The 13278-nt window shown below is 36.0% G+C and overlaps 1 protein-coding gene across 1 annotated transcript in view; it reads left to right on the top strand.

Moving 5' to 3' along the window:
- LOC124447933 (DNA-dependent protein kinase catalytic subunit-like) overlaps window positions 1-13278 on the top strand; it is a 62729-nt gene that overhangs the window by 27344 nt on the left and 22107 nt on the right. Inside the window, 25 exon segments of the mRNA XM_046998929.1 lie at window positions 311-365; window positions 476-603; window positions 1091-1152; window positions 1331-1466; window positions 1595-1681; window positions 1752-1822; window positions 2121-2223; window positions 2494-2621; window positions 2692-2899; window positions 3328-3503; window positions 4121-4289; window positions 4375-4525; window positions 5184-5272; window positions 5525-5602; window positions 5814-5936; window positions 6488-6607; window positions 6867-7010; window positions 7701-7852; window positions 8501-8632; window positions 9127-9238; window positions 9307-9428; window positions 10017-10166; window positions 10349-10522; window positions 10873-10974; window positions 12010-12118. Coding sequence (XP_046854885.1) covers window positions 311-365; window positions 476-603; window positions 1091-1152; window positions 1331-1466; window positions 1595-1681; window positions 1752-1822; window positions 2121-2223; window positions 2494-2621; window positions 2692-2899; window positions 3328-3503; window positions 4121-4289; window positions 4375-4525; window positions 5184-5272; window positions 5525-5602; window positions 5814-5936; window positions 6488-6607; window positions 6867-7010; window positions 7701-7852; window positions 8501-8632; window positions 9127-9238; window positions 9307-9428; window positions 10017-10166; window positions 10349-10522; window positions 10873-10974; window positions 12010-12118 — 3081 coding nt within the window.

The following is a 13278-nucleotide window of genomic DNA, read 5'->3' on the forward strand; positions in this document are numbered from 1 at the left end:
ATTCACTTAACCCCATTTGAATTGGGTTGTTCAATGTGAGATTACAGGTATTCTATAAGGCATTTCTAAAAGTAGCTGGGTTGTTCCATGTGAGATTACAGGTATTCTATAAGGCATTTCTAAAAGTAGCTTTTGGTTGAGCTAAATATTTAGTTAGCTGTTTGAGTTGGCTTTAACTAACATTGTCTAGGGTAATGTATCTAGTAGTAAATATGTCTATTTTCATTACATGGAATTGTAGACGTTTCATCATTTGAATTGAAGAATTTTAATGTTTAAGAGTTAGACTCATTCAAATTTATTTTTTAAGATTGAACGCTTGCTGCAGTGTATTTTTGACGATACCTTGCTCAGTGATCAAAAAGGCACGTCAATTTCTTATTCACTTTAGCACGCTGTCTTCGTCAATGTGCTTTTTATCCGAGATGCGGTTTTAGCCCATGCTGTAAATCTTTTCGTTTTGTTTTTCTTGCAGGGTCATCTACGACTGTTGGAATGGTATTTTACGAAGCATTTCAAAAAAGCGTTCATTTATTCTTCATAAAAAATGCGAGTGTTCATTTTCCGAAAATTGTGGAACATATCGAAGAAAGATTTGAATGGGTAAGTACAGTCATCAAAAGATTAAGTTGTAGTTATTCTTGATGAGGTCACTGGTCATAACTTAAACTTTCAACTTTGAATTTTTATGTTATTGTAATTATACGCCTTGTTAACTGTCGACGTTTAAGAACAATCACTCGCCATTAAAAACATCATGAAATGCCTTGTAAAATAATAAAGATTTCAGTTTTATTACACGCCATGTAAATTGTCAAGTCTTATGTGCAGTTACACGCCATTGATGTCAATTCCATGGTAATCAGCGAATTTGACGTCTGGTTAGGAGGCTTCATCCACTTTCTCCAAGATTTGGTGTATCGCTTGAATCGATAATCTAAAATCACTTCAACCCTTGAGAAGTACGATTTTTGTCATTGCCATTTGACAACATTTTTAAAACGATGTTCATATGCTACGCAAAGCTCAGCCTGTTATAGTAAAATTTAGATCACGTGATTATTGTGAGGGTGTAATATTTTTGTTTTAGGTGTCGTCGACTATGATTGGGGTTTTTGAGAGCACACTGAAAGATAAAGAGATCAAGAAAACGTAATAATTTTTCAGTTAACACGACTTTACTATTTTCTAATGTTTTTGTTAGAAGTCGCTTGCCATGATATTGTAATATGACGTCATTTGATCGTGACGTCCTCAAACTTGGCGTTGTTGTAATGTTGTGTCATTCTTATGTGTAAATGTGAGAAGGAAACTCTTTTCTACATTATAGTTATGGTCGAACAGTTACGGTAGTGTTTCTTGCTCTGTGGGATAAAATGGTATCTTGGTGGACTGTTGATGGTAAAGAGGAGCGTAAGAGATCTATAGTTATCTTGATGAGAAACATGTTGCTTGTTGATTCTAAGGTATACACGAATTTTCCTTTGACTGTTATAGTAGCTTAGTTTTTTCTTTTAGAATAACTACAGGTTGACCATTGTATGTCGTAACGTTTCAAAATCCAGTTTTTACAAAATCATTTATTTTTTTTCAGTGCCTCAGTGAAGTGGAGTCCTCCTGTAAAATAGTTCAGACTTACAACAGGATGTTAAAAGATAAATCTGTCAACTTGACTGTCAAGGTGTGCAAGTGTTTTTGAGTTAATGAAATATCATAATTGTCTCGTTGGATAATGTTCATTTTAAACTTAGACTCAATGTTTGGAGTTACTCCCTTTTTTCACATTGGCTCCTTTAAATGAAAAGCACATGAATGATTTAAGGTACGGACACTTGAAGAATACTCATTGTATACAGAAAGTATTTTCCCGGGATGCTGGAACTTCGAGAATCGGGGGTATTCATACATGTGTGTTGTGCCTGATTGCTTTCTTTTGATATCGTATGTTTTGTACGAGCTGTGACTACGAATATATGAGCACCTACTACTGACTTTCCGTCGTCTTTGGTATTTTCTATTTGCAGATCTTATGTTAGATCTTTAAGTTATTACTAGACGCCTGTTTGATGGTTTTTGTGTATTCGTTGCCATTTTATTTCAAGAGCGTTTCTTGGTTTTAGATGTGCACTTGACACTTTGGTCGTGGATAACTTTCCTCTTACTTCGAGGGAATTTGACGAAAGCAATCAAAAATACAGCATTTATATTGCTGCTTTGGATAAGGTTCGTGATTTCTCTTAGTCATGAGTATCACAGTGAATGAATTGGTGTTTATTTTGTGGATGTCACAGTGCCATGTCAGAATTTTTGTAGTTAATTTTTGTTAGTGTGTGTAAAAACCTCGTAGAGAAATTTTCACCCTCACTCACCCTCCCTCCCTCCCCCCCAAGTAATTCCATGTTTGATCATGTCGTTATGACGATCTGGTTGTTTCTTGTGTATATTACTGACTGAAGAAAAACTTTTAAAGTTGTCGAATCATATTTCTGTTAGATTCTATCATCTTTGGTGACTACTGGAAGTTTGTTGCTGTTAGAATTGCTTATTTCTGTTGTTTGTCGTGAAGAACATCATCGCCACGAGGAATTTATAAACTTGCAACTTAGCAAGTTCATGAAACGGTATTTTATATTAAGTTCTGTTTTCCCCCCATCTTTTCTTTGTAATTTCAAATCTCTCTTTTTCATTCAGACAAAATCTTCAACAAGCACAAAACGCTCTCAATATTTGCTTCAACGTTTTCACCAAAGATCGTGAACATAAAGCGCTCACGCGTCGAGCTGTCATTGATAAAGTTTGTCTTGTGTTGCTACAAGCGACGACGATGTCTGTTTTACGTGAATTCTACGTCCAGAATGTTAAGAAAATCATGGAAATTATCGAAACGAGAATAACAGAGGTACTTATAGGACGCTTGTGGAATCGTTTTGAGAATGGGTAAACTTTGCGGCTGGTATGAATATAATTTCTAAATGAAAATAAAAGAATGACTGCTTCACAATTGTATTGTACAGGATTTAAAGAAATCATGAAGGAAAGTAAATAACTTGATGCAAATTGCTTCTCTCAAAAACTTAAACATTATCACGTTTACGTCATTTGACAATTCAGCTTCTTTTGTTTTTCCAACAGAATGAATCAGGCGCTTTTGGGACTGAGTAGCATTTCTTGGCCACCCTGTACATAAGAAAATCTAAGTACAATTGCTTGCTAAGAAAATAATGTTTTTGACCTCTTTTGAGTGTCTTTGCTTGTTGACATAGCGAAACAACAAGATGACTGTGTATGACTTTCTGCGCCAAAGATAATTTTGTTTTATCTCTGCAGACGTCGGAAAGTGCATTTGAAAGTCAACTTGTATCAAAGTTATGCTGTTTTGAGCTCATGTCGTTGTTATATTCGACACTTGAAAAGTCCGAAGTGAACAGTATGGAATCACGGATAAACAAGAGTTTTTGTAACGTCGTGAAAACTGGAAAAGAATTAACACAGGCGCTTTCAAAGTACGACAGATGAACAAGTTCCGTGTTTTTGTTTCGCTTAGCGTCGTGAGATGTTTTTCTTGAAGAAATGTTTATATTTTGGCTTTGCTTTGTTCGTTAACGATGAGTAGAATAGATTTATCATTTGTTTTTTTTGTCAGTACTGGTAATAGTCCAGTTGAAACAAACTGATTCTAGTCAAATAGGAGCCCATGTATATTTCCAAATCACTTAAAGTCCCTTCTCTGTTTTGTGTGTTTATATATAGTACAACAATATTTCATATTTTCAATAGTTCCAGTCTTCACGCGTTCATGTCAACTGATAGGGAAACTTCGTACGTATTATGACTAGTGCCAGGCCATTTGGCGTTCACATCAACTGGCAGCAGAACTATATTATTAAGACGGTTTACATGTACGTACGAGGATAGAGAGGGGCACGCACCCCCCCTCCCCTAATAACTTGGGTACCTTAATCACCTCAGAGCTCAGTTGACTACTTGTATGTTAAGGTTTAGGGTTGATAACTCTGAATACTCTCCCCCCCTGCGCCAATGAGAGATTACGTCATGTACTAAATAAATGAAGGAGTTTTTTCCTCTATTTTTATATACATGTCATCTTTTTAATCCACAGGAGTGCCCACGCCGCAAGACGCGAAGACATGCGCGGAGAAAGGATTTTACTCTCATTGAGACGAGAGTACCATTGTGCTGCTCATAATACCTTGATATCTGTCATCACTTGCACACAAACTGAACTCAAGTTCTACAATGTATTGCTTTTTAGTGAAAATATAGCCAAGGTACTGCCTGTCGTATGTTATCTCAGCATACATTTTATAGAGATTCATACCTATATACGATATTGAATATTTCTTCTGTTTTTAGGGTCAGTTTTTACTCGACAATCTCGTTGATTGTACAAAGACATTGGTGTTTGAAATGGAGCTCTCAAAACCTATGGATAAACGCGCTCAACTTGCTTCCATTAGACGGGAAGCGAGACCAAAAATGGATACAGACAGCGGCAATGAAGAGGGTAAGCTTGTCTCCCCCCCCTCATCTTAACTTTTCGTGATAACTTTGTGTGTGTGTGGGAAGGGAGGGGGGAGGTGTTCTCGAGATTAGATTAGATTTTGGTAGCAGCTTGTTGCTTTTTATTATGATTGGGAGATTTTTTAAATGGTATCATTAGACACTTAATCACAATTGCTTTTGCTTAATTGTATGGTACATTAGTATTTTCTAAGGGAATTGGCACTTCTCCTCCACCTCATTTAGCCAACGCTTGTACCCTCTTCCCTAAATCCATTCCTCACTTTACCCTAAGGTTAAGTCAGTCCTGAGCTTAACTCTACGTGAACTTAATCACAGTATAGAGAACGTACAGTAGGGCCACTCCATTGAATTTTTTCGTGCCACCCATATCTTATTGCGCATGTGATTACCATAGTGGCAGCCAGTCAATTGCTTTTTTTTATCAATAGGAATGATAAAATGGCTTACGGCAGCCAGTAATCTTATCAAATATACAGCAACCAGTTGCACAGCGAAGTTGCCCTATTGTATATTCCTATACTGTGACTTAGTTTTACCACGAGCTCAACTCAATTATAGTTTGACCTGAGTTAAACTTATTTTCAGTTGACAAAATCTCCATCTTAGAATAACTTAAAATTTCTCTGCTATTTTTTCAGCATCGCCAAGATACCTTGCTTCTCAATATTTGACTGATAGTAGTTTAAGTGAGGAAGTTGCACAGTTCGACTTTTCGACGCCAATTCAGGTAATAAATCGATGATAAAAATTATAGAATGAATCTTTATGATTTAGTCGTATGGATATGATGATATATAGCTGCTTATGTGAAATGTACCGTAAAGTATACCCAGACGGTCAAAAAGAACTTCTTCATTTACTTATATCAAATACATCTTCTTGCATTCTATACTTCGATTTTATTGTAGTTTTTATACATCTTTCATTGTAATATTCCTTCCTGACTTTGTTATATGTTGTTTTCGTTATCCCGACTTAGGCTATTTCACAAGAAATGTCCGTTGCCATACAAAAACAGGAACATACAGACGTTAATCACGAACAAGACAAGTTAACGGTAAGAAACATTCAAAGGTTTTATTTTTTGGAAATCAAGAATCGTCTAAATTGCGCATGGTAGATTGGGATTTTTGGGATCATGAATGTGAACTACTTTGTACGTTGAATACCTTGTGTATCGTGTTGGATCCCCCCTTTTTTTTCAACATGTAAACTTTGGCATTGTATTATTGTTAAAATCTATCTTGTTTTGATCTCGTTCTTTACAGAAAACTGAACAATCTTCTGAATTTTTGGAAATGGACGAATTGAATAGTCATGAGTGTATGGCTTCATTAGTTGCTCTCATGAAACATTTGGTTCAAAGCAAAATATCACCAACTCCAACGAAGGTATTTATACTTACGCCTTGTTTACACTATACCAGATCGAGCGGGTCGATATTTGTCGATTTAAAAACTCTGTGAAGATTTTATGGCAATAACGAAAGCGATTATTCAAATCATCAGACTAGTAAAACTGTGATTACTGTTACAAAACACAAAACGAACTTGTCGTAAAGAAATTATTTGGCTATTCGGTATTTTATGAACGGTTTGTTTCGAAGGTTTTCCTGCCAAATACTTTACAAAGGAACAAAAACTATGAATTTTAAGTACATACTACTTTTGCATGTTTTGTCTTGCCTTCGTTTGAATATGTTGCTCTTTTGACATATGTTGCTCTTTTGCTATTGGTATCGAGTTGAAAGGGAGAAAACGGTGAATAAAATTTTGTCTAATGATGGTGTGAATTTAGCACATGGTAGCTTGTAATGTCGCGTACACCGTGTTCAAAACCTTGAATTTAGACTGTTATTATTCCAACAGTGATCACGTGAACTACGACTTTTAAATCACGTGAAAATTGAATGTGCTTAATCTGTGAGTTGACAATCATACAGGGTGAAGAACCTAAAGAAATGCCTCCATGGATGTCTCATCTAAATCGAAAACTGTCCAATGACTCAAGTCAGCTGAATATTAGATTATTCATCGCTAAACTCATTGTCAACACACCAGAGGTACATAAACTAGTTAGCCTAAACTTTGCCCGAAGGGTGATCTCCTCCCCCCTCCCTCCCTCCTCCCTCCCCCTCCCTCCCCCTCTAATCTCCCACCTCTAATCTCCCACCTCTAATCTCCCACCTCCAATATCAAGAGCAATTAGGGAGCTGGCCCTACAAATCTGGCGATACTGCAAAAAAAATCTAATTATACGTTTTTCATACAATATAATGGACTGCAGCCCTTGCTTAGCTGGAAATTATTTTTGTTTTTAAGGTGTTCCAACCTTATGCGAAGTTCTGGTTGAGTCCATTGATCGAACTTATTTTGTGTCCTGACTTTACGACGCCACAACTAAATTATTTTGTCGTTGATATCGTCATTACGATGTTGTCTTGGTCGAACGTCGCCATTCCTGAGGTACATTATTGAGTATGATCTCGGGCACAATTTTACTGTTTCGGTTAAAGATTTAACTACGAAGAATAAAATATAGCCTGATGTTTCAACATATGTTTATCTGATACATAATATAGGAAATGTAATAACAAAACAGTGGTGAATATAGTAAGCAAGTAGTGTCAGAGTGTTATGTTAACAATATGTGTTGGCAAGAACTTGATATAGTATTGTGCTTTACATGTTTGTGGATGTAGATCGTCCAGGTTGGTTAGTCCTCAGAAGGACTGTTTTTGTTGTTGTTGACTGACGTTTCGACAACCTTAGCGGTAGTCATCTTCTGAGTTAAAGGTAGTCATCATTTGACTCTGAAGATGACTACCGCTAAGATTGTCGAAACGTCAGTCAACAACAACAAAAACAGTCCTTCTCAGGACTCTACCAACCAGGACAATCTACATTTACAAACATATAACGATACTCCCGGGTTCAAACCATTTACTTTATTGTGTTTTGTTACCCTACATTTTACGTTCTCCCCCCATTTTTGAAACATTATATTAATTATGCTGGTATTTTGTAATTTTCAATCATAAAAAAGGAAAATCATTGCGCACTCATCGAATGCCTATTTTTTATGAACGTAAAGTCACAATGTTGAATTCGATTCCATTTCGTATCTTAAAACCATTTTCAATCCTATGTTATTAGAATACTTTTTCTGGCAAACATGTAACGAATCGCCTTCTGGAGTATCTGATCGAGCGATGCAATCATCCAACACGTAGCATATTTAAACATAACTTGGAAATTGTTAAAACATTTTTTGAAGTATGGAAAGAAAGAATCGAAGTTCCTTGCAGGTAACAATTACATTAGACTAAAGTGATTTGTAATGATTTGAGTTTTGAGAACCGTATTCCTCAATGTCCTACTTCATTAACTGGAGCGGCTAAGTGGACTGGGACCTGACGCCAAAAAAAGGGCGGCCAATGGACCTATTTCCGCTGAAATGATCGCTTTGCAGAAAAATTATATTCTCGACCTCCCCCTGATGTCTATAGCTAATTATACAGCATTTTTCAAAAACAAACACGATATCTTTTTTTGGCATTTTATTTAAAATGCAAACACTTCAATCATTCAATTGTTGATTATCAAAAAATAACATGTCGCTTTCACAGGTGAGATATTTGTTTTGTTTGTTCATCAAAAATTGAATAGCATTTGAAATTGAAGCCTGAGCGATAAAATCCGACTGATGTTTTTCTATTTTTGTTTTTAAATATCAACATACTTTTATTATAAAACTCAATGGTCATACCCTTCATGCCCCTTCATACCCCTCATTGTTCACATTTTCTTGTGTACATACATTGCTTACTTTATCCATATACAAAAGACTTAGTTCATTTAGTTGTCTTCAATTTTTCTCCTTAAATCACGTTTACTCTAAAATGTAATTTGCTCTCAATCCGCCATCACTAATTTCATTTGATGTCATCGTCCAGGTTGATACACGAAAAGTTCTCAAAATCCGACCCCCAGACAAAAGATAACTCAGTTGGAATCCAATTAATGGGAATTGTTTTGGCCAACGGGTTAGCTCCTTTTAGACGTGATTGTGGAATTGATGAAAAAAGGTAAGAATTTAAAATATTTTTTCCGTCAAGAAAATGAGAAAGGATTCTCGAAGAGAAAAAGAGAAAGGACATATTATTGTTGACTGACACATTTTTCAAAGCCTTCCATCATGTACACATGAATGTATTTGTACGCAGTAATTGTTGCTCCACGAATTTCCATCTCCCACAAGCACTTCTTACTTTTAAGTTCAACGAAGTACAAGTTTCGTAGCCAGCCACGTATCTAGTCCACAGCATTAGTATTCATTACTTTAGAAATCTATTTTAATTAGGGTTAGTGAATACTAAAACACTTACATCTTCCTCTCCCTTTGGTTTCTTCCATATTCGTGGTTGCCACAGCGCGCTTTTGCTCTCTTTCTCCATCACATCATCTTTTTTCTTTCATTTTTAACTCTAAACTACCTGCATAGACGAATTTAATGAACATGCTTGTTACTTGACTGTCAATTACACGATTGCTCAGTTCCGTATCATTGTTGTGTACTTAGTTTTTATGAAGACTTAGTGAAGAATTTCGCCTTTAAATATAAAGATGTTTATGCTGCTGCAGCAGAGGTCATTGGGATGGCGTTGAAATATCTTTCTGAAAACGGCGAAAAGGTGTTTATTACTTTTGTTCTGTTACAGGATATATGTCTCTTTAAGGAATTTTTACTTGTCTTTTCTAGGAATCCTTTAAAGCATTAATGGAAATACTGTGTAATAAACTTACAAAACTGACAAAAGAGTCGGATAAGTTTATTATTTGTGTGCATCAGCTACAAATCCATTTTCCTTCTGCTGTCGACAGGTAAAATATCAAAGATTGCCGACAATGGGCTAAGCTGTTTAAAAAAGTTCTTGGGCCACTTTAGTCATTTTTAAGGCACTGAATTTGAGTCTATATACACTCCGGTTTTAACATAAGGTAACGTCTGATCGAGACGCTATACTGGAATATATACGTAAGGACCCAAGTTTCGACATCAGATCACTCCAGATGAAGACACAAGACCGGAGTTTGTAAGAACTCATGTTTCAACATCAGATATCTCGTGATAAAGACACTTGACTGGAGTATATAAAAACTCAAGTTTCAACATCAGATCACTCCTGATGAACACTAGACTGGAGTGTATAAGAACTCAAGTTTCAGTATATTAAATCACTCCTGATGAAGACACTAGACTGGAGTATATAAGAACTCAAGTTTCAACATCAGATCACTCCTGATGAAGACACTAGACTTGAGTGTATAAGGACTCAAGTTTCAATATCAGATTACTCCTGATGAAGACATTAGACTGGAGTATATAAAAACTCATGTTTTAACATCAGATCTCTCGTGATGAAGACACTTAACTGGATTCAAGTCTTGACGATGCGTTCTGTTTTTCAGTTTCATCAATAGCATCCTTTTTGTATTGCCAAATGTCCATGGAGAATTTCAAACCCGTTGTTTGGAAATCATCCTTTCGCGAATCAAAGCCATTCCCAACATCTTTCTCGAACTGAAAACTAAAGGATTTATAACCACAATGAATCACAGGTAATTCTATGTTTTGTTTCCTGTATTACTGCACGATCCAGACATTTTAAAGTCATTGACAATGCTAGATTTTATTAAGTATGTTTTAAGGTCTTTTTTAATTCGATTATCAAATAAGGGAAGACGATTTTATAGGAACAAATGCGTTCTGTTCGTGGTTGATAAGATTTTTTTTATCGCAGAGATGAAGGAACACAAATGACTTGTTTGAAAATTGTCCATGGAATGTTGCATGCTCTCAGTGTTACCGATATTCAATCGCTGATGTCATCTGTGACTAGTTTCTCCTCACACAGCAGTGTTGCATGCCGGGATGTTATGTATGACATCCTTATATGGATCTACGACGCCTACAGGTAGACATGACATCATCACGTTGTATTTATTTTGCTGCCTTTAATGAACAAAGTAATAGCAGCGTACTTTTCTTTTAATTACACAAAGTAAAAAGAAACGGGTTGTTGACGTCCTTGGGGAATGTCTTTTGTCGATAAAGTTTCTGCCCTTTTTCCCATAATGAATTGCCTTGAAGAAGGTTTTGCTTGTCTTCCAAATTGTTTGGATTGAATCGGAGCAAATACATACGAATTTGATGAAAAATTATGCAGTTTGATAGCCTATTTGACCTTCTGGAATATATTTTTATATGACATGTTCATTGTTGTGTTATAATTATACTTTACAAAAGATTCTCTTCATCCTTGAGGTTTGAAGAGGCATTTAGAAATGAAGAAGGTTCCGAGGATGTTCTTGCCACTGCTAAAGATTTTTTACTCTTGGGTCTTGCTGATGACAATAAAGATTTAAGGTATTATATGTAAAGTCAGTTTACATCCGTCTGCAGAATTTGACTCTTAGACACAGAATATGGTGTATACAGAAGGGTCACTCGTGCTGGAGCCTTTGATGTTTTTGTCCTCGCGCATGTTGTGCCGCGCATATCGGCAGCCATTATTCCAGCAAGATATTTAGGGTTTTTCACTTTTTACCAACCGCTGAAATGACACGACGTCATTTCTTATATTGAAATATTGTCGATTTAATTGTGAAGAAATGACGTCATGTAATTGCAGTTGTTGGAAACAAGTGAAAAACCTTAAGTGTCTTGCTGGAATGATGGCGGCCGTGAGGACGCTGCGCACACTTGAGTGGTCTTTCTGTATGATTTTTATTCTGTGACTTAGGGATAACTTTTTGTCCCTTTCTGGTACATTTCATATTTTACTGCATTGAATGTAAATTGGAGGTCTTATTGAGGATTAGGTGCTGTGCAAGCATGCTCCTTGATGTAAGAGAATAATGAATGCTCGCCATGTTGGATGAAATTTGCATTGTAAAGAAGGAAAATCCTTTGTTAAAATCATCCAACATGGCGGCTATGACGTAACTTGCATTAGAATTGCAGGTACATTAGAGGTATTATTGACAAATTAGAGGTACAATAGAGGTATATCGAAGGTAAATTGGAGGATAGTCAGAGTTACATTTCAAAAGAATCTTTATGTATATTTCTGTTACTTCCGTTATGTATATCTGGGTTCTTCAAGGTATATTTGTGGATTGTAGGTCAAGTATAGCTACATTTGAGGATCTTTCACGTAGATTCATAATTCGTCTGTTATGTATATCTGGGTTCTTCGAGGTATATTTGTGGATTGTATGTGAAGTATAGCTACATTTGAGGATCTTTCCCGTAGATTCATAATTCGTCTGTTATGTATATATGGGTTGAATTGTTTTTTTGAAATTGACGTTCTTGTCAAACTTGACGTGACACAAATGCTGGCACTTTGTTGTACATATTTTGTTGAATGGTTTTCATTTTTTATGTTTATGATTGTAGGTTAAAAATTCGAAATTTCTGGAGTGATGAAACAAGGCTTCCTAAATCCACTTTGCAAAGACTCGTTCAAGCTTTACGCGCAATGTACTCTCCCAACACGGAATCACATGTAAGAAATCTCTTTCATTGAATTAGGATAGGAGTACCAGTTGATTTTGACTTAAACCGTGTTTCCTCTGCTCACAACCCCCCTCCCCTCTCATTTCTCATATACCGCCTTGTGAAAGATGGAAAAAAGTAACCTCCATTCAAGGGGACTGAATAGAGGAAGTACAGTGTATTGTTGTTCAAATGAATATTTTTTTACCAGTTCACGTAGGCGTAATAGAAGTACGAGTTGATTTTATATATTGATATACTGATGGTTTTGAATTTATTTTATATTTGAGCTCGACAAATCTTAAGCAACCCTGCTCAAGTCAGGTCTAATCATTTTTCACTAGAAGGCTTTCAAATGCAAGTTACCATCTTCTTCGATATGTTAAATTTGTTTATCTTAAAATGGTTGTTCCATTCCTGTTCCATTCCATTATTCCATTCCATTCCATTCCTTCCATTCCATTCCATTCATTCCATTCCTTCCATTCCATTCTTCCATTCTTCATTCCATTCCATTCCCCATTCCATTCTTCCTATTCCATTCATTACTATTCTTTGTATTCTATTTACCATTCCATTCCATTCCATTCCATTCCATTCCATTCCATTCCATTCCATTCCATTCCATTCCATTCCATTTCCTTCCATTCCATTCCATTCCATTCCATTCCTTCCATTCCATTCCATTCCTTTCTTCATTCCATTCCATTTCCATTCCCTATTCCATTCCATTCCTTCATTCCATTCCATTCCATTATTCCTTCATTCTATTCTCTGATTCATTCCATTCCATTCCATTCCATTCCATTCCATTTATTCCATTCTTCCATTCCATTCCATTCCATTCCATTCCATTCCATTCCATTCCATTATTTATTCCATTCCATTTCATTCCATTCCATTCCATTCCATTCTTTCTTTCATTCCATTCCATTCCATTCCATTCCATTCCTTCCATTCCATTCCATTCCATTCCATTCCATTCCATTCCATTCCATTCCATTCCATTCCATTCCATTCCATTCCATTCCTTCATTCCATTCCATTCCATTCCATTCCATTCCATTCATTCCATTCCATTCCATTCCATTCCATTCATTCCATTCCATTCCATTCCATTCCTTCTTCCATTTATTCCATTCCATTCCATTCCATTCCATTCCATTCCAT

This window comes from Xenia sp. Carnegie-2017, unplaced genomic scaffold (assembly GCF_021976095.1).
Source record: "Xenia sp. Carnegie-2017 unplaced genomic scaffold, XeniaSp_v1 HiC_scaffold_23, whole genome shotgun sequence".
Taxonomy (NCBI): domain Eukaryota; kingdom Metazoa; phylum Cnidaria; class Anthozoa; order Malacalcyonacea; family Xeniidae; genus Xenia; species Xenia sp. Carnegie-2017.